At 36.3% G+C, this 26,849-nt stretch overlaps 1 protein-coding gene across 3 annotated transcripts in view; it reads left to right on the forward strand.

Annotated features, from left to right (window-relative positions):
* Window positions 1-822: 822 nt before the first annotated feature.
* Window positions 823-26,849, forward strand: part of SLC25A12 (solute carrier family 25 member 12) — an 88,716-nt gene continuing 62,689 nt past the window's right edge. Inside the window, exons 1-4 of one of the 3 annotated variants that reach the window (XM_017655970.3) lie at window positions 823-1,126; window positions 2,060-2,113; window positions 16,651-16,793; window positions 24,378-24,493. In XM_017655970.3, coding sequence (XP_017511459.1) covers window positions 1,115-1,126; window positions 2,060-2,113; window positions 16,651-16,793; window positions 24,378-24,493 — 325 coding nt within the window. In that variant the 5' untranslated portion in view covers window positions 823-1,114. Of the gene's footprint in view, window positions 1,127-1,459; window positions 1,792-2,059; window positions 2,114-16,650; window positions 16,794-24,377; window positions 24,494-26,849 lie in introns of those variants that run through there. The other 2 variants (XM_017655972.3, XM_017655971.3) reach the window with 2 other exon arrangements.

Below are 26,849 nucleotides of genomic sequence, written 5' to 3' on the forward strand. Positions count from 1 at the left end.
TGTGAAAGGGGGGAGAGAGACTACAGAGCTAAGTGAGATTAAGACAAATCTTCAGAGTTGTTAGCCTTTTTTTTTTTTTGAAGGAGCATGCTTGGTTTCAAGACACACACATGAAAAAATACGGTTATTAGGGTTGGGGAAGTACTGACCATCTGTTGGTTAGGTCCTATAGGTTAGGGACTATATGTTATTTGTTTTTGTATTCTTCACAAGCAGGACTGTGTCTGGCATATAATACATGCCCAGTAAACGTTTGTTGAGTGAATCAGTCTGTGGCTCAATATAGTCATAATGGCATAATACAATTTTGAGACATTTTAGTTCTGGGTAGTACTACTTCTTAGGATGGGCTGGAAATGTTTATGCATGCTCAAGTAGGGCCAGGATTCAGTGCCAGCCCTGTCGAAAACAAATGTATTTTTTTTTCCATATGCATTTGTATCTACACCTCTGCCCAAAGGATTTGGAAGACTAGGAATGTAGAGTCTACTAATAAAGCTTTATAATCGGACATGAAACAAAAATATTAAGCATATACATTTTATGCCAATTTAGGGTCATATTTCTCAAGTTATGTTTACTTAGGTTTTCCCTGGAGTGAGTGTTTTTCAATCTCTTTTATTGCCAGTATTTGCCATTAGTCGAAATTCATTCATTTATTATTATTAATGGCACATGTTCTTTTATTTTTCTAAATCTTGCTCAATCCAGGCCCCAGGCGTTCCTTTAAGTCTCAGGGTAAAACTACTCTGGCCAAAGTCGGTGCCCAAAGCCACACCAAGAGGCCTTAAGAAACCTGGGGCTTCACGGGCGGCGACTCAGCGGCCCGCCACCGTCGGAACCCCACGGCTGGCACTCCAGTCTCCGCCGTGGGTGCCGCGTCCCCTCCCTCCGCCACACCCGTCCTCGGGCCAGACTCCTTCCTGGCCGGGACCCGGGGCCGCCTCCGCCCCGCCCGCGCCCGCGCCCGCGCCCGCGCCCGGCTCCTTTGCGCGAGGACGCGCGCGGCGCCGGCGGGCGAGCGGTGGGCGCGGCCGGGGAGGCGGCGCGCGCGCGCCCTGACAGCTCGGCCCTGCTCGCTCACTCTCGCTCGTCCCCGGCTTCCGAGCACAGCATGGCGGTCAAGGTGACTCCAACTCTCGACAGCTGCCTTTACTGCATCAGAGACGTACCGGGGACCCTGCTTCCAGCCCCTCACCTGTTTCCCTCTCCTGCTCTGCCTGGCTCTTGGATAGCGTGTCCTAGGGCTCCAGCGCCCTGGCTGGGAGAGCTGTGCGGGGCTTGGACCGGAGAGAGGATGCCCGGCCGGGGGAGGGGGGGAGGGGGATTCTGAGTTGGAGGGGCTTGTAAGGACCACGGGTCGGTGAAGGAGGACGAGTATCTTGACCTAGGTGCACGGGATTGCGAGCCCGGAGTTGGAGGGCGTCAGAAAGGGAGTGGGGGGAAGGGGCGTGAAAAACCAGGGATACCGAAGGCGTCTGTGTAGTGCCGTGGGGGAGGGGGCGAGTCACCGAGTGGTCTGGGCCCCAGAGGGGCCGCGGGTGCATTCGTATCTACACCTCTGCCCAAAGGATTTGGCGTTTCTGCTGCAGGTGGAGGAATGTCGAAAGTATTTGGAACCGTCGTAGCAGCTTTGATGTTTTAGGTCGGGTGGAGAAAGAGAGGGGCGCAGAGATAATTATATCCTGGGTTGCTTTACATCGTGAAGAAAGGTTGCTAGGCGAGGCGGTGCGGTTATTTTGGATGTTCAACTTTACGGGTGCTCTGCCCTCGCGGGCCTCTGAATTGAAGGTGGGTGGACTGCGTGTTGCTAGATAGGGTGATCTTCACTGCCTTCTCTTTCCGACCCAGAGGAAACCTTGTAGACTTGCTGTATATCTTAGGCTCTTCGCACCTGTCTTTTTACCCTGTGTAACAGATCAATTTGACAACTGTTATCAAGATTAGTACTTTTGGTTGGTTGAAACTAAATGATTGTTAGCGATCTGCGAACTCTAATCTGAAGAGATTATGTGGTTTCTAGTGCAGCATTAACTGGCTTTTTTTCTTTTTCTTACAGGTGCAGACAACCAGGAGAGGTGATCCTCATGAGTTAAGAAACATATTCCTACAGGTAAATTGGCTTATGTTGTGTGTTTTTACACTGGGAGAAAAAAGAGGTGTAAATCTAGTACTTTTCAGGCCTTAACTTTCAGGAATGTTCTATTTTCCTTTATTCTTAAAAACATGGCTAGATAATATAGCTTATAATTCTTGTTTTATTAAAGTTTGAATAAAGGTTTTTCATTTTATTAAGGTTTTATAAAATATTTTCATCGTTATTTTTTTTACGTGACTTAAGACATGAAAGAACACTAAAAAGAATTTCCAGTTTCCTTTAAGCACTGTGACCAAAGTAAAGTTTTAGAATGTATTGAGACTCTTGTGTAATTGATAGGTGTGGTGATTAAAATTTTCCTTGAAAGTTGCATGTTTATAAAGTTTTCCTACCTATAAGCAATTCTTTATGTAATTTGTTACAGAGATAAGAATATAATAGCTGTTCTTAATGTGTGTGTGTGTCTTTTCTCCCTCCCCTTATTTATATTATATCCATAGCTTTTGGGATTTTGTTATTAATGTTACTGTCTGTGATTCTTGCAAAGATCCACCTTAACCTGTAAGTTTTTAGGAAGAGTGAATGGCTGTAGACTTAAAAAAAAAGTTGGCTTAGTTTTTTGTTTTGCTTTCTTTTCTTAAATTTCAAAAGTTCCTCATGCATGAAATTGTACTTAAGTAGATGCAAAGGGAGACAAGCTACAGTGTTCCACTAATAATGTGTTTTTCTCTGAAAACTTTTGAGAACTTTCTGTTCTGGATGTGGGTTCTTATATAGAAACTTTGACCTTAGGCAGGTCCCTGTTGGGTGTTAGTTTTCTCTGTAAAATGAGAGGTGATCTCCAAGGTTCCTTCCAACTCTAAAAGTCTATGATTCTATATTAGGAACAGATTCTAACATACGCCGATCAGCCTGGAAGAGATAACATTTTTATCTGAGACGTGTGGATTGCTTAAGTTATTGTTGGAGAGCAGACTGCATAGGTGACCATACATATGCATAGTTTTTGGAAAAGAGTTAGTGAAAATAGGAATCTTAAATATAAAATTTGATAAAGGGAAGCACTATTTCTGACACAAAAGTAATAGAAATGCTCTATTTATGGCTTGTAACTTTTATTTTTCATAAGTGTTCTTGAAGATAGCCAAAAATATGTCAGTATTAACCAAATCATATGATTATACTTAATTGTTTTGAGGAATTCATGTAGTATAGTTAATTTTATTTTCTAGATTAAGGAGGCATGGAAGAAATCAGTTGGAATGATGCATAATTTAGTGAAAAGTTCACTGAACTAGGTGACAGGAGCACTGGATTCAATTCCCAGACCTGTCTCTATCTGGTTGTTGTACTTACAGGTTGATTATCTGGCCTTCCTCGCTTCCTCTTCTTTGTGGGACTCAGTGGGGTGCAGTTCTTCCATCTTTAAAATTTCTGTGGAAAAAAATCTGTGATTCTGTATGGATTTGGTTTTTTTGGGGGAGAGGATGGATGTACAAGGAAAGAGCTGGGACTATGCCTAGCCTAGCTTTTTGACAACTTTTATTATCTTTTTATGCATTATTTTGATGATTACTTTATTATATTGAATTTGTGGAATTCATAACTGCATTCAGCAGTAAGTATAAAGCATTGACCCAAGAATTATTGATTGATAGGAGAACATAGACACGTTCAGGAAGGCATAAAACAGCTAGCAAGATACAATATAGTTGAATCAGTTTGAGGACAGTTACCAAGTAACATAATAGATTTTTTTATTCCTGTCTTGAATACTTCAAACTACAGTTATTTGAAGCTATAGGGCATTATTTAGAAACAGTTTTATTTTAGATGCATATGGCTTATTAATATTTTAGAGATAATAGTAAACAACAAATATATCCTAACTGCGCACTTCTTTAGCACTTATTTACCTAAAAATATTTACTAAGGACTATTTACTGTGTGCCATGTGTGTGCTTGTACTTCATTTACTAGTAGACAATAAGTTGATTGATCAAAGGGAAGGACTGAGCCAAGACTTCAGTGGTAATGGGCCTGTGACTAGCTCCTCTCTCAGACCCATTCCATCTAACAGTTTGTGGTTGAGGGAGTCAAGAACAGTGAGGGCAAATGCATAGCTTCTGGTAGAGCAAGTTGGCTTACCTAGAACAGACTGGTAGTATAGTAATAATGGCAATAGCTAACATTTATTGGTCATTCTATAGTGTGCTGGGTATTGGCCTAGTGCTTTAATGGTATTATATTAATTTTCATAAAAACCTTAGATGGTAGTGTTAGTGTCTCTGCTAAATAGATGAAGTTAAATGACTTGGTTAATGTCACTTAGTTCATAAGTAGTAGAGGCTGGAATCAAATCAAACTACAGTACTCATACTCCTAACCTTTATGCTATACTGCTTGTGAAATCTTGAGATGGGCTTATTTTTGAAAGCTAGAGGTGTGTGAAGGGCTAGTAACACATGTTTGTTAAGAAGTTAAAAAAATCTGGTTACTTGGGTGATGAAAAACACAAGTGCCTTTACACTACCTAGAGCATTTGGCCAAGGGGTTTGGATTTAAAACAGTAGGGGGGCACTGTGAGTTTCTGAGTGGGCAAATTGAAGTGAATTCTGGCAGCTCTTTGCATATGTTGGATAAAGTGTGGAGAGGTTGGAAGTGAGTAGAACCATCAGCTAAGAGGGTATTGAAATAAAACGTGTGCGAGTGGCTGAGGAAATAGGAAGGACAATACAGGGACTTTGTAAGGGATGAATCTGTTGAATTTGGTATTACATATGGAGGTAAAGAAGGAATAATGAGTCTGGCATCTTTAGAATAAATACTAATTGATAAGGCGTGTATTTGGGGAATTTTGGAGAGGAGGGATTTAAGTTTGGTTGGTAATAAATGTGTCCCAGTACAAATGCATACAGGTGTGATAGATGAATCCTTGTGGTTAGGGGGATTAAATATAAAATAAGCAAGAAAGGGAGTAAACAACTTATTTATAAGTGATATCTACAGTTGAGGTGGGAAGGAAGAGGAGAGCAAGGGAAAATGGTCCCACGGCAGTTTAGAGTTTCACAAAAAGAATATAGTCAAAGACTAAAACAAATTTTTCTGTTATTAAAGTAAAAAACTTCAGAGAAGATTTAATTTTTGAATATAATTGAAAGTTCTTTTTAATAAAATTTAGATCTTTGGCATTAACTGTCTAAATTCAAAAATAGTTGGTATGGCTCAGAAGTCATTTGTTTTGTAAATAGCAAAATATTCCCGTTTGAAAGTGCTAGTGTATCTTTGTTTAATGGAATTATGTGAGCAAGTTTGTGAGAAGAACTTTATAAGAGTGAAACAAGTATTCATTTCAATATAAGGAAATAAGTTTATTTTTTCTGTGTTCATTGCTTCTCAAATTTTGGTGAGCTATATTTTCTGTTAGCTAAACAAAACCAATATTTACTAGGATTTCTTTTTCTGCCCCCAAGTTCATAAAATTGAAGTATAACAAATGAATTCTTACGTATTAGAGTGCTATAAATTCACAACCAGTTGTCAAGCTAAGATTTTACTATTATTACCTTTACAACAATCATTTCTTGATTATCTCTTTCTTCTACCTCTTTCACCCACACACTGTCATTGACCCAATTTTGCTACATCAGAAGTATACAATAGCAAAAGGCAACAATAGAAGGAATGAAGAGGGGCGTGAGGTGAGGACAACAGGAATGTCACAGGCTATTGTAAGCCTGACAAATTTCAAAATGAACAGTTACATCTGGTCTGTGTTTTGTAGCAAAGTAGGTTTATCAAACTGTTCTAAGTAAATGATATTTTTCAAGATCTTTTTAGTTGACAGACTTTGTTCATTTATCAATGTGTTTTTGTATGGTAAAGGCAATACCTGTTGAGACTGTCCCGTTATATATGCTAGACCAAAAGTATACTGCAATCTAGAACTCAAGTATTATTTTGATCCTGTTCTATTTCTCATTATTACCAATATAACATGGAAGATCATATTTCATATAAAATTATGAAAATGAATATTTTTCTGTCTTGTTATTTTAGATTAGAGAAAAAGTAGAAGAACAGGTTGCTAACGTAAAGCAAAGAGTGATTCTTCCTTAGGGTTTTTATGATAATGTATTAATTTTTAATTGAAAGAAATGTCCTTTGATTCAATCAACATTTGTTTACATATTATGTATTTTCTTACTTTTGACAGAAACCTGGGGCTAAGAAGGGAAGTAAGCAGGGCTTTTAACAGGAGACCCTTCCAGTTTGTTGGAATATACATAAGGGCTGTTTTTAAAAGCATAGGATATATTCCACTTATTAAAGTTAAAATAAAATTATCAAGTTTTAAAAAAATGATAATATCTACTGAAACTGAATGTGGAGAAAAAAGATGTTCTCATGAAGTATTTTTGTGTGTCAGATATGTTGTGTGTCAGATATTATGCAGAGTGTTTGTGTAGTGAAAGGGCATGCATTCCTGACTAAACTTGGCTTCCTTTAGGAGTAGGAGCAGTAATAGTGAAAGACAGCATGAGGATTAGCTTCATATACTTAGCTCTTGCCTTGGTTTATGTCTTCCACTTCCATTGTTCATGTAATTCATTCTATATGGGAAATGCTCTGTGTGATATCTATAGTTACCTAATTTTGTGATGTTGCCATTCAAGAGATACTAAAATTGAAAGAATGTTAAGATCTGAAAATGTCAGTTCATCTCAGTCAGAACAGTTGTGGGGAACAGTTTGTTTTGACTCATATTACAGTCACACGTTGGATTAAGCAGAGCTGAAGCTGCCTAGACCAGTTAGGACTGATCTCCTGGTAAACTGAAGAATATTGGAAGCAACCCCACGGAAATCTTGATGTGGAGAAAGATGAAGAGTTAGAATAATAGTTCCTTTCATGTTGGGGCAAAAACAGAAAAAATCAAGAAGAAAGGAGGGATACTAGGATTCTGTACTTTTCAGTGTTTCTAAGTATTTTAGAATAACTCTTTCAATATGCATTTGCTTTATAATTTCCAAGTAGTTTGGTGTTCAAGATCTCATTATTTTCACTTACAACAAGAGTTTACAACTGTCTTTCTGTAACTTTTTGTTGGCTAGAGAAAAGGCATAGAGAAGCTATGTATTTTGCTCAAGAAATCTCAGCTAGTTAACAGTAAACAGTACAGGGAATTAGAACCTGTTTTCTGACCCTGGTTTCAGTATCCATCATGCCATCATCTCAGAGCTATTTGAGGGCAGATACTATTTTTTTTTGCTAGTACCAGGCATAGTGCCCAGCACACAGTTGGTGCTTAATAAATGTTTTTATGAATGTGAAATAACCTGAAAGATTTTATTTCAGCAGATTTTTGGCTTAAAAGTAGTGATTCTAGATATATTACATATGTATGGTTTTGGTGTACATACCTGAAAAGAAAATCTTTTATCTTGATACACTATAATTTTCAAAAAATAACCAGCTTTCTAGTCACAGGAGATCAAAATTTTCCTATATAGTCTCTGGGAAATCTTTTTTAGAAATATTAAAAAAAAGGTCTGCTTTTGAACCTAACCCATTTAAATAGGCAATTTGTATCATTTAGAGTTTCTGAGTTTTTTACTCATTCTTGTCATTGAATTTTACGTAATCCTTTTTTTTCTTACCAGGAAATTTAGGGTTGTGTAAACTTTGTAAAGTCTACTTTATAGTAAACCTCTGATATAGGTTGACATTCTAAAGGTCACTTAAAGTTAAAACTCAGTAAATTGTGAAGGAGTTACTACTGTCCATTTTATTCCAGCCAGGTGAGGCCTTGGTATGCTGATTTGTTGGCTTGTAGGCAAAACATCTCTATGTTCTCATTTGGAGCTGGAGATAGTTCAGTGTAAGTACAACATATATCTATAGATGAAACGCTACCATCCTATACAGGCCATAATTTTGGTTAAATGTATAAAGATTCTAATCTTTCATTAGGATCCATTCTATTTCTCAAGCTTCAGAATGTCAAGGCTTTTTCAAGCATATGTGACCTATACCCAACCTAATTTAAATATTTCTGGAAATGTCAAAGCTATGTTCACTTTTACAAGTATTTGAGTTGTATTTTGGAAAAAGTTTAATCAATCAAATAGACCAACTATTTTTGTTCAGATACTGTCAGCTACTTCTTGTCTGTCTTTCATATGTCCTTGACTTCTTGCCCAAGAAGGATTTACAACTGCTTAAGAGACGTCTTTGAAATGGCAAATGATTAACTCTAAAGTTATTTGGAGCATTGATTCAATATTTAGTTAATTTCATTTAAAATCATTTTAGTTCACCCTTTGAAGTGATAAAAACAAAATGGAAATGATATTATGAAACTACTAAATTACTTGATATGAAATTTTTAGCATAAGCATTAGCCTAGGAGACCCAGAACTTTGTTTTAATTACTTTTTTCAATTTTAGTATAAACATGCAAGTCATTGTGATTAGCAGAAAGAGATCTCAATAAGGCCACCTAACCGTTTTTATTTCTAGCCTTATGTGTTACTTTAGACCATGTTTACATTTTTGGGTTTGATTGTTATCTAGTCATTTAAAATAAACATTCATTAAAACAAATGGGTCATTCTTATTTTTAAAGTATTTTAAGAAATACTTTTGTTTTAAATATATCACCCATTTTTGAGAAACCTGTGTTTCTTTGTTAACATAAAGTGTTTTAGCATCTTGATGGGACTGTGGGTAGATTCTAGTTTCAGTTCTAAACTCCTTCTGTTTTGTCTGTTCAGGCAACAGGCTCACTGACATTGCCAAGTAATTGTCCCTAATTTAATGAGTTAATTAGTTAAATGTTTTCTGTAGAAGTCAAGTACTGACTCTTTGTGAATGAGAAGACGTGTTTTCTTCCTCTGAGCTGTCCACTTTATTTTTCATTTAAAATAAAGTTAAAATAGATGAGGAGGGTTGGGGAAAACACTAGCAAAATACCTCAGGGTAAGCGATTCTCTGGCATCATTTGTAACTCCAGATACTGGCAAAGCCTGTTCCATTGCATGTCAACAAAAGGGTTTGTTTTCCTTGTTGGCTGATGTGTGCTTGGTGGTTTGCGCTAAGGCTGCCCTCTATTTCCTGTTAGTTTAAAAGTCAAGAACGTTATGAAACCCTGGTGATTCAGTAAGTACAGTATAGTTTGAAGTGTGTGTGTGTGTGTGTGTAGTGGTGGTAGTCCTGGCAATCAAATTCAGGTATTAGTATTAGATATTAGATACCTCTGTGGCAAAAAGAAATGGACAATTGTCAAATTTTGTTAATACTGTAAAGTGTTTTCATATTCTCTCTTTTGAGAATCGATATCTTCTTATTAAAGAGAGAAGTCAACACTGAAACAATTGTGGAAAGAGAGAACAAAGATCACCTTTACCCATCTCTAGTATTTTCTTATTTTGTATTTTTTGTTTAGCTCTACCTTCTTTCACAATTTTCACAGGCATCACGCCAAGGATTCCTTGTCAGAGGACATGAGCATTTTTATAGTTCTTTAAAAAAAAAATGTGTGTGTGTGTGTGTGTGTGTACATATGTATTGTTAAATCACTTCAAAAGTACTGATTTGAAAAAAGTAAGATGTAAAGAAATACAATAAATAGTATGTTACCATTTGTGTAAAAAAGAAATGGATAAGAATATTCACATATACATAAGTGTGTATGTATATTAGCATAAAATTTTATATATATATATATATAATTGTTTATGTGTAAAACATCTCTGGAAGGATATACAAGAAATTGCTTCTGGAATAGGGAATTGAGTGACTGGGGACAAGGTGGGAGGAAGACTTCATTGTATATCCTTTTGTACCTTTTGAATTTTGAATGCTCCAAATGTAACACTATTAAAATCATAAATAAAATAAAAAGCCATTAGCAATGGGTGAAAGTAACCATTGTTTTTCATTTTTACTCCCACTGCCTTGGCCCAGGCCTCAACCTCTTTCCCCTGGATTTTTGCAGTAGCCACTGCTTGATCTCCCTGCCCCCATTCAGTTTCTCTCTTCTCCAGTCCATCTCTCACATTGCCACCAGAGAGAATACAGGTCAGTCATCCCTCTCACCTCCCCTAGAATTTTTAGTGTCATCCCATGGCCCACAGAATAAAGTCCAGACTACTCAGTTCAGCATTCAAAGACTTCTACCGCCTGGCCTCAAACACCTTTTCAGTGTCACCTTCTACGAGTCTTGGTATACTCTCTCTTTCCTAACATTTCTGTCTCCAACTAATTCTCTCCCCTCCCCTCCCCAAAAATATATTTTTTAAATTCCTGTATTTGTTCTTTTATTTTTAGCCTGAAATACTCTTTCTTTCCATTTGCAGTTGAAATTGAGTCTTAACGTTCAAGACCTATGCCAAACATTACTTTCTCCCTCCTGCTAACCCCATCCCACTTGTCCTTTGAGCGAACCAATTCTTTTTGGTTCTCATACCACATTTCCTAGACTGCTGTTTGGCATCATATGTTTGTGGTTGACTTGTCAGTCTCTTTACATTCTTTTTTTAGACCTCCTTGTGTTGATTCTTCTTCTCCGTGCCTTTCCCTCTCCTTCCTCCCCTTCACTCTGGTGGTTTTCTGATCTCGGTAAAATGTGTCAGAATATGTTACACACTGAAGAACAAGGAGGAGAAGGAACAATTGATGGGAATTGGCAGAATTCACTATTAGTATCAATACTATACATTTTATTTTTTCTTTATCCTATGTTTGCATAATTACCGTTTTGTGATGTCAAAGACTTGTTAACTTTGTAGAGGTGTGATACATCTCGAGCCCTGAGGGGAGAATGGAGTTGTGAAAGAACTCATAGCGACTTGGTGGCAGAGCCAAGGTTTAAACTCAGGATGCTTTCAAGCATGACTTTATAGCATGCCAGGAGAATATGACTTTATTTTGGGGTGGCATTTGTTAGGTGCTTTTGGTAGCATCACCTAGTAAAAGTATGTCCACCATGGGCTACTTTTTTTACAGACTGATAAAGGCTTTCCTGTAATAGCCTCTGTAGTGTTTTTCAGAATATGACAAAGGAAACAATTTCTATTTAATTCTCTCCTTGTTGAAAGAACTGGTGGTTCAGTTTAGTTAGATTCACAAATAAGAACATAGGAAATGCTTAACCAAAAACCAAACCAACAGTCCTTTGCCCTGATACTTCTCATCCCTGTCTTGTTTCCCAAAAGCAACCACTTATAATTCTTGTGGCTATTTATTTTGGTATTTCCTTTCATTTTTATATACTGTTATTTCTCGGCATTATTGACTTTCTATTACAGTAGTTGAGGACTTAGCTTCCTTACACTACTTCCCCATTCTCCCTCCACTCCTCTCAGTATAATTGTTACTAAATTAATATTTGGTATCTCTATTATTATGACTATAAATGTTTATTTTGAGGCAAGTCATGTATTATATTTCCTATTTTTGTGCAACAAAATACATTCAGAATTTACTTTTTCATAGAGTTAAAAGTTTCCTAACATTTCATTTTCTTAGTAATTTGTGTACTTATTACCAAATTCATTATTGGATCACAAACTTAACAAATACTTACTGAGTGCCTACTATGTGCCAGGCATTTTTCTTGGTGCTTGGGATACATCAATGAACAGAGAAACAAAGATTTCTTTGTTGACACATTGTAGTTGGAAGATAGACAGTAAATGTAATAAAGAAGTAAAATATATTGTATGTTAGAGCAGAGCAACTACTCTTCCAATCAGGAGATTATAAATACAGATACTTGTATCTATATACAGATGTACGGTTGTAATTCAAAATAGGGTGAAAAGAGTGGATCTCATTGAGAAGGTGATAAACTCCTCCCAATGTTATTTTCTACATAGCCAAATGCCTTGGATAACCTGACATTTCATTTTCTCCAGTGTTTTTGCTTCTTGGAGCCTCTGTCTGTCCCAGCCAGGACTAGGTACTTGTGAAGTGTGCAGGACAATTGTCCTGGGATTTCCCTTGGCCACTTTCCTAGGTTGGATCATCTATTACTTGGATCCCATATTTTCCTCTTATTTGGTTCAATGCCCTCTTTATTTTTTATTTTTACTCAGGTATTGTTGTTATGCTCAGGTTTCACATGAGCAACAATTGTGGTTACTACATTTCCCCTATTATCAAGTCCCTACCACATACCCCATTGCAGTCACTGTCCATCAGCATAGTAAGATGCTATAGAGTCACTACTTGTCTTCTCTGTGCTATACTGCCTTCCCCATAAGCCCCCCCTATATTATGTGTGCTAATTGTAGTGCCACTTAATCCCCTTCTCCCTCCCTTCCCACCCATCCTCCCCAGTCCCTTTCACTTTAGTAACTGTTAGTCCATTCTTTGGTTCTGTGAGTCTGCTGCTGTTTTGTTCCTTCAGTTTTTGCTTTGTTGTTATACTCCATAGATGAGTGAAATCATTTGGTACTTGTTTTCTCCGCCTGATCAATACCCTCTTTTTAATGGAGCAATTTCTCCTATAGCTTCCTGAGAAAAAGGGTACATGAAGGGAAAGTATTGACAGCATGGATCCCTCAAAGTACTTTTACAAAACTACCCTTGCAACTTGTTGAAAGTTTTGCTCCATTTAGAAATATAGGCAAAAATTATTTCTCTTAGAATTTTCAAGGCCTGCACTGTACTGTCTTCAAGCTTCCAGTGTTTCTGTTGAGAAAACATAGATGCCATCAGTCATAATTTCTTATATGAGACCTGTTTTTTTCTTTTTGAAAACTGTTGGATTTTCTCTTTATTCTGATGTTCTGTAGTTTTGTGATGATGAGCCCTGGTGTGGGGTTTTGTTTTGTTTAACTTTCCATGCTTGGCACTTAGTAGGCCCTTGTATTCTTCAATTCTGAGAAATTTTCTGATGTTACTACTTTGATAGTTTGACTGAAGTGGCTAATTTGATCAACTGCAACCCAAAGAGGAGGGCTTTGTTTGTTCGTGTTTGGTCATGCCATGGTACATAACACTCTTAAAATAATGAGTCATTTATTTGATGGGTGGGTATTATTATTATATTTTTAAAAATTATCAACATATTTAGTGAAGACCTAATACCCATCCTCCTTAAAGTTTTCCAAAAAGGAGAAGAGGAGGGAATACTCCTGAACTCATTCTACAAGGCCAGCATCACTCTAATACTAAAACCAGGCAAAGACACCACAAAAAAAGAAATTACAGACCAGGATCTCTGATGAACATAGATGCAAAAATACTCAACAAAATATTAGCAAACCAAATTCAAAAATACATCAAAAAGATCATCCATCATGATCAAGTTGGATTCATCCCAGTGATGCAAGGATGGACAACATTAGAAAATTCATCAACATCGTCCACTACATCGTATACAACAAAAAGAAGTACAGAAAACACATGATCATCTCCTTAGATGCTGAAAAAGCATTTGACAAAATTCAACATCCATTCATGATAAAAACTCTCAACAAAATGGGTATAGAGGGCAAGTACCTCAACATAACAAAGGCCATATATGACAAACCCACAGCCAACATTATACTTAATAGCGAGAAGCTGAAAGCTTTTCCTTTAAGATCGGGAACAAGACAAGGATGCCCACTCTCCCCATTGTTATTCAACATAGTTCTGGAGGTCCTAGCAATGGCAATCAGACAAAGAAATAAAAGGCAATCAGATTGGCAAGGAAGAAGTCAAACTGTCACTGTTTGCAGATGACATGATATTGTACATAAAAATCCCTAAAGAATCCACCCCCAAACTACTGGAACTAATACCTGAATTCAGCAAAGTTGTAGGATACAAAATTAATACACAGAAATCTGTTGCTTTCCTATACACTAACGATGAACTAGCAGAAAGAGAAATCAGGAAAACAGTTCCATTCACAATTGCATCAAAAAGAATAAAATACATAGGAATAAACTTAACCAAGGAAGTGAAAGACTTATACTCGGAAAACTACAAGACACTCTTGAGAGAAACTTAAGAGGACACTAATAAATGGAAATTCATCCCATGCTCTTGGGTAAGAAGAATTAATACTGTCAAAATGGCCATCCTGCCTAAAACAATCTACAGATTCAATGCAATCCCTGTCAAAATACCAACAACATTCTTCAACAAATTGGAAAAAATAGTTCTAAAATTCATATGGAACCACAAAAGACCCCGAATAGCCAAAGCAATCCTGAGAAGGAAGAATAAAACAGGAGGGATCTTGCTTTCCAACTTCAAGCTCTACTACAAAGCCACAGTAATCAAGACATTTGGTACTGGCACAAGAACAGACCCATAGACCAGTGGAACAGAATGGAGAGCCCAGATATAAATCCAACCATATATGGTCAATTAATATATGGTAAAGGAGCCATGGATATACAGTGGGGAAATGACAACCTCTTCAACAGCTGGTGTTGGCAAAACTGGACAGCCACATGTAAGAGAATGAAACTGAATTATTGTCTAACCCTATACACAAAAGTAAACTCAAAATGGATCAAAGACCTGAATGTAAGACATGAAACCATAAACCACTTAGAAAAAAGTATAGGGAAAAATCTCTTGGACATAAACATGAGCAAATTCTTCATGAACATATTGCCCCGGGCAAGGGAAGCAAAAGCAAAAATGAACTAGTGGGATTATATCAAACTAAAAAGCTTCTGTACAGCAAATTACACCATTAGTAGAACAAAAAGACATCCTACAGTATGGGAGAATATATTCATAAATGACATATCTGATAAGGGGTTGACATTCAAATTATATAAAGAACTCATGCACCTCAACAAACAAAAAGCAAATAAGCCAATTAAAAAAATGGGCAGAGTAGCTGAACAGACACTTCTCCAAAGAAGAAATTCAGATGGCCACGAGGCACATGAAAAGATGCTCCACATCACTAATCATCAGAGATGCAAATTAAAACCACAATGAAATATCACCTCACACCAGTTAGGATGGCCAACATCCAAAAGACAAATAACAACAAATGTTGGCAAGGATGTGGAGAAAGGGGAACCCTCCTACACTGCTGGTGGCAATGTAAACTGGTTCAACCATTGTGGAAATCAGTACGGAGTTTCCTCAAAAAACTCCAAATAGAAATACCATTTGACTCAGGAATTCCACTCCTAGGAATTTACCCTAAGAATGCTGCAGTCTAGTTTGAAAAAGACAGATGCACTGCTATGTTTTTTGCAGCACTATTTACAATAGCAAAGAAATGGAAGCAACCTAAGTATCCATAAGAAGTTGAATGGATAAAGAAGAGGTGGTACATATACACAATGGAATATTATTCAGTCACAAGAAGAAAACAAATCCTACCATTTGCAAGAACATGGATGGAGCTAGAGGGTATTATGCTCAGTGAAATAAGCCAGACGGAGAAAGAAAAGAATCAGATGATTTCACTCATCTGTGGAGTATAAGAACAAAGCAAAAACTGAAGGAACAAAACAGCAGCAGACTCACAGAACCCAAGAATGGACTAACATTTACCAAAGGGAAAGGGACTGGGGAGGATGGGTGGGAAGGGAGGGATAAGGTAGAAAAAGGGTCATTATGATAGCACACATAATGTAGTATGGGGGGACATGGGAAAGGCAGTATATACAGAGAAGACAAGTAGTGATTCTATAGCATCTACGCTGATGGACAGTGACTGTAATGGGGTATGTGGGGGGGACTTGATAATAGGGGGTGTCTAGTAACCATAATATTCAAGTAATTATTTTCAACATAAAATGGAGAACATTTTTATTTATTTTTTTCCAGCTACTGGAACTTAGAATACCTATGATGGAAGGTCTTGTTTGTTATGCTTTTCTCACTCATTTCACTTTGAAGGTTAGGCAGGCGCAGCGCCTCCCCCAGCTCCCTACTCCGTAGGCCGAAGTCGCTGCGAGTATACAGGTGCGCGCACTTTCAGGTCCTGGTCACCTTGGCTGCCCTTTCATCTTTCTTTGTCTTTCTCATATTTCTTCTCTTACATATATACATATGTTTAATTGAGGTAGAAGTCATATAACGAAAAATTCAGCATTTTAACCATTTGAAACTATATGATTCAGTTTTTTATTATATTTGCACTGTTGTATGACTATCATCACTATTTAATTCCCAAACATTTTTATCACTCCCAAAGGGAAACTTCATACATATTACAGCAGTTGTTCTCCATTTCTTCCTCCTCCCAACTCCTGGCAACTACTATTTTACTTTCTGTCAGTATGGATTTGCCCACTGCGGACGTTGCATGTGAAGGGTCATGCAATATGTGGCCTCTTGAACTTATAATGTTTTCACGGTTCATCCATGTTATAGATTTGTCAGTTCTTTACCAGTGTTCTTAAATCAAGCTCTGGGTGTTTGTTTTTTTCACTGTCCAGAGAGAAATTCTGCATTCATTATCCTTGTTTTGGTTTGAGATTGGCTTTTAATTTACTTTTTTATAAAACATTTGTTAGCTACAAAATGATGTTGAATAATTTAAATTTTTATGTACACATTATTTATTTATTTTCTAGTATGCCAGTACCGAGGTTGATGGAGAACATTACATGACCCCAGAAGACTTTGTCCAGCGCTATCTTGGACTGTATAATGACCCAAATAGCAATCCAAAGATTGTGCAGCTTTTGGCAGGAGTAGCTGATCAAACCAAGGATGGGTAAGAACCTTTACACATCTTTCGAAAACTAATGTTCTGCAATATCTTATTAAGAAATAGGAAAACTGTAAGTTTACCTATGACCATCTAGATCTTTAATATTAAGAAATCACGCCTTTTCTTAGAAGCTTATAAAATGTTATTTACTGCCATTATCAAGGATTTGGCATAACTAGCATTTATTTCTTTTATTTGGAAAGACAGTGTCATGTGAAAAGGTACCTTTTATGTTGAATAATCTGAACAGAATGGTTTTCAGATAACTTAAGTGTATTTCACTAATTCATTGATTACATAAATATTGAGTACCTATTATGTTTTAGGAATTGTTCTAAGTGCTAGAATTATATCCATGAATAAAACAGTAAACACAAAAACAAAAAGGAAATTAGAACTTGTTGAGAGGTTATAAGTGCTCTGAAGAAAAAATAAATAAGGGAAGAATTTAGAGAGTGGAATTTATTCACTTATATGTCTACTCATGTATTAACAAATATTTATGGAACAATCGCCATTTGCCAAGCACCTTTGGGTCTCAGAAATACAAACAAATAAAATGGGGATGCTGGCCTTAAAAAGAATCTCATGGCTTAGAAGGAGTATTAGTAAACAAAGAAAAAAGTAATTCTTCAGGAATAAGGTGCTTTAAGAGAAGTAAGTATATGAAAGGTACAAAGGAGAGAGACCTGAAAAATCATGGTTAATGCTGTTTAGGGTGGTCAGGACAGTATCATAGAAGAAGCAGTTCTTGAGTAAAATCTGGCTGGGTGAATAGGAGCTTGCCTGTGGTCGGGCAAAAGGGAGGAGAATTCCAGGAAAAGGAGAAGCAGGGCATGTGTGTGTGTGCATGTGTTTTGGGGACTGACAGTGGAGAGGCTGTGTTATAAGTGCCCTGGTGTGGCTGTGGCATCACTTTATTGCTGTTGGAGTCATGGCTAGAGTGGAGCTGGAGCGTCTGTGTGCTAAGCTTTAACTGTATCCTGTGGGCTCGTGACTCTCAGCTTGGAGGTATTTTTAGCCTAGCAGTGTATGGCGCTGGCAATACAGAAATAACAAGGTACATATTCCTACAGTGTCAGTTTACTCAAATCAAAGGGGAAAAGCACACCATTTTTATATTAAAATCATATGACTATCATGGAGCAAATGGAATATTTTTATTACTTACAAAGAAAATGTTGCCATGTTGTGTGACTTCCAAGCCACACCCCTGGCCTCTGAGGCCCCAGGCTCTTTCTTCCATCTGTAGAGGTGCTTTGTGATAGATGTTGTAAAACTAGGCAGTAAGGAGTCTTTAAAAGTTATTTCCGTTACCACAGATACAGTCAGGTTTGAGAAAAAAGGTAGGTTAGAGTAGGATGTGGCTTGCTTGCTGCTGGGTTTAGGAGGCTATTGTTATAGTTAAAGTAGAAATGTTGGTATCTAAGTTCTTTGAGTCCAGGGTTAGTATTGTATTCACTTGTGTTTTCTCACAAGATCTAGCGCAATGCATAAAATGTGCTGTAAGTGTTTCATATCTTGGAAAGATTTTATATAGTTTATCAATGGCAGATTTTGGGGAACTTGTACATATTTTGTCTTGAGTCTCATAAGTTACTGTGGACCATTTTTAGTCTTTGGGTCTCTCAATAGTGATTAATTAGACAGTAAGACATACGAAAACTGTATTTAGTCAGATTCCTTCTTCAAAATTATTGAAAGTAACATATACATTTAGCTCTTTTAGAAACTAACAGTATTTATTGTCATTAACTGGGTCAGACACTTGTTTCAGAGTATCTGTCTTTCCAGATGCTTCCTTTTGTGACTGCTCTGTCCATCTCAGTAGTGTATCTTTGTTGAAGCTGCAGGTGGTTCTCCCAGACTCAGGTGCATTTTAAAGTGGGGTCGAGTGGAATCAAGGGTTTAAGTTGCCAGAGTGGAATAGATGGGTTTTGGCTAGTAAGGAATCTAGTAATGTTGAATAGTGTTTAAGAAAGCACGCAAGCCTGTTTCTTTTTAAAGGTAAATCTGTTCTATTTCAAAATTTTAAAACTTTGCTTTTTTCTCTGGAATGAGTCAGGCTGGGATTGGGTAGAAATCTGATTCATAGAGTTAAGTCATAAAAGTTTTAAACAAGTTCATGAGACGTACAGATTATTTCTAAAAGCAGATAAAAGTGGAATTTTTAAAGAAGCAAAGCAATTCTTAACTTCCTGTTCATGGATGGTCTTCAGAGGTTCCTGAACTTGCTGAAATATAATGCAAAGTGAGTCAATTTGTATCTGCATTTTTCTGGGTAGAACTTCAAAAGGGTCTATGACTTCAAAAAGGTTAAGTATCATTGTTAAAGTTTCCTTAATACTTTTAATTCAAGATAATCAAAGATTTGATTATTCCAAGATACTTATTCCAAGTAGTCGAACTTCCTCATTTTCACATTTGAGGAGAATGAGGCCCACAAGGTTGATTGACTTGCTCAATAATAAAATTAGTTCTCTTAATTTTTACTCCATTTTTCTTCTTGTAATCATCAAAAAAAACACCTCTCCTTTCTCTTTTTCTGTTTCCCACCCTTTTACCCAAGAGCCGTGATCAGCCCCAAGAGGTATTCCTTGGTTCTATTGTTTTTTGATGATGAGTCCTGAAAAGTGTGTAACTTGAAATACCATCACCTAATATTGTATAATTATCTAAGACCAAATATGAATTAACAGAACTGTTACTGACAAGTTTAAGTGATTAGTCAGGTATGAAGGAAAAGCTGGTTTAGGAGTCTTCAATACCATGCCCTTTTATGCTCTGCTCACCTGCTATGTCCCCTGTCCCATGTTTTCTTAGCATGTAAACTGTCTCCATATATTCTTCTTCCCCACTCCCTTTCCTCTGTTAGTAAAATAAGCAGGGGTGTTTTAATAAAAGTACTTGCTGTGGAGAGCCATGTAGGAACAACATTATATGTTATAAATAGCATGACGGGTTGTCTAAAAGTAAAAGCCATTAGCCAAGTATTATTTGTGAGATTGTGGCTTAAACTTTGAAGTTCTGGTTATATAATGAAAAGCAAAATGATTTTATGCATCAAATGCAGATCTCTGGCTTTATTGTGTGATCTAACCTAAAATATTTAGACAGTTACTTGTTTGATACTGTATCTTCCAGAACCATAGTTTCTGTATTTAGCTCTAGTCAAAATTTCATCTGGAGGCTGTAGTTTATAATGTGAAAAACTAGTTTTCTTCTCTTTTACTTTTTCACATGTTTTCCTTTAATATTCTGCATGCATATAAAAACATTTTTATGCAGAAATACTGGTTGCTTTTAAAATTTCAAAATTAACAATAATAGTTTGAAATTTTAATAGTTTCCATTCAGTAAATTAAAAAGTAACTTTGTAGAAAAATTTTAAAACATCAATTTGATAAAATATTAGTATTTCAAATTGATACAATAAATACATGTTCTTTATAAAAATTTAAATAGCAGTTATATAAAAGGTAGAGTGCTTCTTCGTCCTTATTAAAAGAAAAACAAACTCTTAAAGTATGAACTAAGCAATGGTTTCTTCCCTCTGGTTATTGGCTGGTGGTTTGCATTTGTCCTTCTAAAGTCTTGGTTAGGTCCTTCTAGCAATAGGAGAATCCATGGCAGGATAAAGGGAAAAGAGCTTTAAAAATCACTCTGGAAAATGTTTCCTTTATGGCAGCTGATAAGCAAACTGTTTCTTGCTTGCTGAAAAGTATTGTATGATGTACATTATAATGTATGAAATGCCTTGAACTAAAAATAGATAAGGAGCATATTAAAGAGATTCAATGGCCTCTCCTCATCCCAGCATTTCCTCCCAATATTTTATTATGAAAAATTTCAGACATTCAGGGAAGATGAATTTTACAGTAAACATCCTCATACCTATCTCATAGATTCTGCCTTTAATGTCTTTCTATACTTCCTTTTTCATGTATCTGTTCCTCTTTGTATCAATCCACACTGTATATGACAAAGTTTAACTCTGAGTATTACCCTAATACTTTCTTATAGTAATTGTCTACTTGCTATACTGGATACCCTTTCTGTTTTTCAACTGTAACTTTAAATTTGGGGTGAGGGACAGGGAGGTAAATGCGGAATTGAAGGCAGAAGTTGAGGATCTTTGAGCAGGCATGCTGAGTGGCTGAGTGAGCAGATCACCTGACCTCTTTGAGCCCTCTGGGGGTCCTTATATCTCTGAAGTTGCATGAGTATATGATTTGCCTTTTGAATATAATGAGGGACAAAATTTAGATATTTAATAACATCCATGAAGTTTATATTTTAAAGTGCTACTTAGTTGGAAAATACACAACAAGAGTCTCAAATCTGCAGGGGCTGGACGTGGATAACGGATGAGCCTTAGTCTTCTCTGTAGGAGACAGCTTTGGCTTGATTCCAGGGGGCTGGTGCTACCTGGGACCATAAGCCTGTTGCCCAAGCTTGCAATTTAATAAGAGAAACCAGAAAACCAGCTATTTATGTGAAATTTTATGATTTCCTAATGTTGGCAATTAATGTAACTTAAAAACAAATTTTAGCATGCCAAGAAAACACGCACATGGGCCAAATTCAGCCTGCCAGCTGACCATTTTTATGACCTTTGCTAGTTAAGGGAAAAATCTTTGACCTCTTCTAATAAATACAGAACGTTTTACTACTGAGCATAAAATATGGTTTAAAGGTACATATTCTGTATTTCAGTGTAACTGTATTTTTGATGTATAAATTCTTAAGACTTGTCTTGGAAAACCCATGATGTTATGGGTTTTAAAAATCCATCAGTAGCCTACCTATGTTTAAGTTTTATTCTTAAAATTATTCTTATAATCTTATAAAGTTCATAATCTCATAGTTTAAAATATAAAATAAGATTTTATAAATTTATGAAATTTCTCTTATAAAAAAGAATAAGGCTAATTCTTCATTATAAAAATTTCAGAAACAGATAATGTAGAAATATATCAGAAATATATAATGTAGAAAGTGAAGTTCTCTAATTCCTCGCATAGATAACTACTGTATTTGTGTCATACATTCTCATACTTTCAGACTAACCATACCATTGATCTTACGGTCAGAGCTTAAACCCACATATTACTCACTGTGTTTTAGGTGTATGTAGAAAGTCATGATGATACCTGATATGTTGTAACTTCATTTCCTTTTACTACCCTAAAATTTGTATAATGATAACTACACTTTGGAGTTTTACCCTGTGTTTTAGTAGCTCACCAATGCCTGTGGTGTAGTACCACATGTGGCCTGATAATCAGTTTTGACTATTAGACTGTTCCTCCCAGGATTTATTAGGTACTCAAGCTCATAATTTCATCAAGGAGTCTTCAGCATGGGCACAGTGGAGGCACGTCTTCAGTGCCCTGGATAACACCTCTACAAAGACTTTCCCTCACTGAAGGGCAAAGGCTAGTGTACATCATTGATTTGGATATAATGTAACTTGTGTAATTTAAACATATTTCAAAGTGTTTTAAGCAATAGAAAATGAAACTTTGAATGTAAAATGTGTCTTAGATGAACCGAGGCATAAATAAAATGCAAAATGTAGTTGTTTTCCTAATACCATGTTGGGAAACACGTCTTTCTAAAAAGTCGCGTATTCTAAATTGAGATTATTCAATAATATTTATGAGTTCCTACCCTGAATCAAGCCTGTGCTCTGTGACCAGCCTACCTTTTGGTGGGGAATTAGACTTTAAACAATGAGTTACATAATTATTTTAATTAGAATTCAAGGGGCAATAAAAAAACCACAGTGGGCTACTGTAATGGTGTAAAGGAAATCTGAAGTCATATGGGGATTCTGAGATGGTTCTCCTGAGGTAATGAGATTTGAGCTGAACTATGTAAAGATTGAGTACAAATTAAATGGGCAAAAGTTTGGAGATGGTGGGATCATTCCAAGGAAAATGAATTGCTGAGTGATGGTCCTGAGTAGAAGGAGCATGGATTGTTTTAGATGTTCAGAATGAGTGGGCTGGAGTGTAAGGAGGAAGGGGGAGGTATGCAGAGGTCAGATCCTGTGGGCCTAGAAGTCACGTCAGTCTGTTCCTTTAGACAGGGTGGTTGTAAATGAATCATTCAAACCAGGTTATTTGAGAATAAAAATGTGGCAGCCTCTACTGCAAAGAGTAAAACATTTTATAATGCCATTTCTTGGATACTAGCCACTTACCAATAGCAGTGATATGGTGTGGAATTTTTGTTGCAAGCTCACTATGGAAGATGTGAGCTTCTAAACTTGTATGTGACAGTGCCATGAGATTATTGAAGGCAATTTCAGTGTAATTTAGCCACTGGCTAGTTTCACAATCCTGAGTATGTAGGGTTCAATAAGCTTTAGTTTTCCCCATTTTTGTTCTGAATTTTCCTTAAAATTTTTTTATTATTGACATTTCAATCATATATAAAATAGGGAATAGTGTACTGAATTCAATATTCTCTTCCCCCATTTTAAATAATTGTTAAAATAATTACTAAATTTGTTTGACCTGTATCTCCACCCATTCCTCCATCCTTTGGATTATTTTGAAGCATATTCCAGATGACATATTTTGTCTGTAAATGTCTAAGTGTGTAACTCTTAATAGATAAGAAAAATTACCAAAAACAAAACAAAAACTTCCTCAAAAACACTAACATTGATTTGTCAATGCATCAAGTGTTTGTGTTATATCAGTATTTCCATTTCCTGATTTTCTTATAAATTAAGAAAAAAATTCTTTTACTTTCCTTGAATGAGAATCAAAATAAGATCTGTATCTTACACTTAATTGCTGTATCTCTTAGGTCTGTAATAGGCTGTCCTCCATATCTTCTTTAAAAGTTGTTTTTCTTACAACTGCAGAATGTTTGCCCTTAAAAGAAGATTGTTAAGTGATAAATGAAGTTTGTGAGGCTGGCCCAGTCTTTAATTGCTAAATCTGGTAGCTACATATAGATAACTGCTCATTTAGGAGCTAGTCAATACGTGAAGTATTAATTTCCTAAAAGGATTTACACAGATAAAATTAAAAGTTTTCTATAGTCTGCATTTTTGCTGATTGTGTTTCTGTGGTGATGTTTAACATGTTCTTTCTCCTTTGTATTTTCTGTAAATTGTTGATTATGAGTAGTGGTTCTCAGCATGGTGGGTGCTTTAGCATCTAGTAGGTAGAGGCTAGGGGTGCTGCTAAACATAAAATGTACAGGAAGCCCCCACGACAAAGAATTATCCGTATTAAAATGGCACTATTGAGGGCCAAATTTGAGAAACTATGATTTAATCAGATTCAGGCTTAATTATTTTTTATATAGCTTTCTCTCTTTTTGTGATGCTAGGAGCTATTGCTTATTGCCCAGGTACATTAATTTATTAGGGGTTTATAAAAGGGATATATTCTAATTCTGTCATTCCTCTTTCTTTATTATTTGAAATACCTTTATAAAGAGAAATTCCCCTTTGTCAATTATTTGGTTACCCTGAGCTACAGTTTATGCAGTAAAGGCATGTTAAATACCTGATGTTTCTCCTTTCTTTACCAGCCAATAACATTTTATGTTTTTAAATTCTAGGTTGATCTCCTATCAAGAGTTTTTGGCATTTGAATCTGTTTTATGTGCTCCAGATTCCATGTTCATAGTGGCTTTCCAATTGTTTGACAAGAGTGGAAATGGAGAGGTGACATTTGGTAAGGAAAAAAAAAGATTACAAGTGATAAATGAAGTTAGTGAGGCTGGCCCAGTCTTTAACTACATATAGATTGCTGCTTATGTAGGAGCTTCTCAATAAGTGAAGTGTTAATTTCCTAAAAGGATTTACACAGATAAAATTTAAATGGTGTTATTTCCTGCAAAGCTTTAGACTATTGCAAACAATTAAGGAATCTAGAAAGCTGTTTCTTCAGCTCATTCACATTGCTAAAATAAGTGGTATAAAATTTTCCTGTTCTGGGCCAGCCTGGGCAAAATTCTTTATGAAGCAGACCATGAACAACATCTCATTCTTTAAAGGATTTCATAGAAAGTTCAGAACTTTTTCTGTAGCATCTTTGGAAAAGTGCTACTGTTGTCATTTTAACATTAAGAGTGGAACGAAGGAGAGAATTAAGGCAAGAATAGTTAGCATTCTCTGAACTCCCACTTTGGATTTTGGATTTTAGGAAACAAGGCTAGAATATTAAAATTTCCATTTGAGTTGGATGTAAAAAATTGATTTAAATCCTTTGATAGGCACATATTATATACAATACATTGTCAATGTTGCATATGCATAAGAACCAGAATTTCTAAATGTAGCGATGCGCTAGTTTTTAAAGATGCTTATTTGCCGAAATTAGTTTGTGTTTAGTAAAAGTATTAGCTAAAATCCTGCAACAGGCTTTCCAATAAAAGAAGTGTTTTTGAGGACCTTGAGCCTTCCTCCCTTTTTTTTTGTGTTTGGATTTTTAAAATTGTGGTAAACCAACACATAAACTTTACCATGTTAATCATTTCTAAGTATACAGTTGAGCATATTCATATTGATTTGAAACAGAACTTTATCTTGTAAAACTGAATTTGAGCCCGCTTTATGGTACCAATTGGCATCAATATGTGGTAGAGAATCTCTAAAATCAGTCTTTCCCTGAACCACAGTGCTAAATATTTATTCACTGTAGTGTTTGTTATAAAACAAATAACCTTTACTTAAACCTAAAGGAAGAAGTATCACTGCCATGGTAAGGATGTTGAGAAAGTACAGGTATCCAGAAGGACTAGAGGTGCCTTTTCTGTGATCTTAATGGGAATATTTTCTACCTTGGTGTTGATTGTTTCCTTCTCTCTGCCCACTGACCCAGGTGTTTTCTGTATAAGACAATTTTTCGAAATACCTGTGCAGAGCTCCTTAGGTTTCTATATGTTTCTTGGCATTCTCCCTGCCTTGGAGCAAGTTCTGGTCATTCTGCCTCCTAAAGAATGCTGAATTTCTTCAAAACACCTAGATTCTATACAACCTTTACTATCTCATCATTCGGCATTAACTTTATACTAGGAATAATGCTGCATATTTGATTTTCAGTAGATCATCACACATGCTCATATGTTTCACTTCCAAATGCAGAGCAGAAATACTTGGGAAATGCTGGGGACTTTGACTGTCTCCTTACTGCCCTGCTTCTCTAGTTTTGAGGATCCATTTTTTGACAGATTTTCTTAACTAAAAGTTAAATGCTTGGGAAATAATATCTGTGTTAGTGACAGTATACTTGCGCTTTATAATGTATCCATTGTTAAAGAATTATATTTCCCAAAACCAAATTGTAATTTATTTTGTTCCTCCTACCTTGGTATGATTCCTTGTGCCTCCTCCATTTGATTGCTTTTCACAATTTCTATTTTTAAAAATAAGTCACTCTAGTTAGTTCATCTAATAGATTAACAGTAGAGACTCATGCCATGTTGATTACTAGATTAAAATGAGTGTAAGAAGTAGCTGAGTGGTTAGTTGAAAGCTTGTAGCTATTAGATTCCAACTTTAGCATTTTTATAATTTTTTTTGTTTTTCCCTCAGACTGTGACTTTATGAGTTAGAATTTCAAGAAAGTATAGTTAGGGTTAAGAGCAAAACAAACCAGTTTCAGTTTTATAGCACCTAGTATGAACTGAAGAGCATGTAAACCCTCCAGATTTCCACTTTCATTCTTCTCCATAATCTAGAGATAGGAAGATTCCTATAGAATAAGGTAAGGCTGAATCCCTTCTAGCATTGTTTCTGGGATCCCCGGCCAGCTGCATGGTTCCTTGACAGTGCTCACTCTTTTCCTGGGGACCTTGGCTGTTTCCCCTTCCTCCCCTGCCTCCCTAGTTTTGAGGGTCCATTTTTAGGCAAATTTTATTCACTAAAATGAAAAGTATCATAATGAGGGAGAGAAAATATCATTTTATATTCTTAAGAGGTAAAGCATTGAAACTGGTAGAGATGCCATTTAGTATGATTTTTAAGGCCCACTCATTTCAGGCTATATTCAGGACTTCAGAATTTCAGCTTAAGGAATTAATTAACTT

Source organism: Manis javanica, chromosome 12, assembly GCF_040802235.1.
Source record: "Manis javanica isolate MJ-LG chromosome 12, MJ_LKY, whole genome shotgun sequence".
NCBI classification, from domain to species: Eukaryota; Metazoa; Chordata; class Mammalia; order Pholidota; family Manidae; genus Manis; species Manis javanica.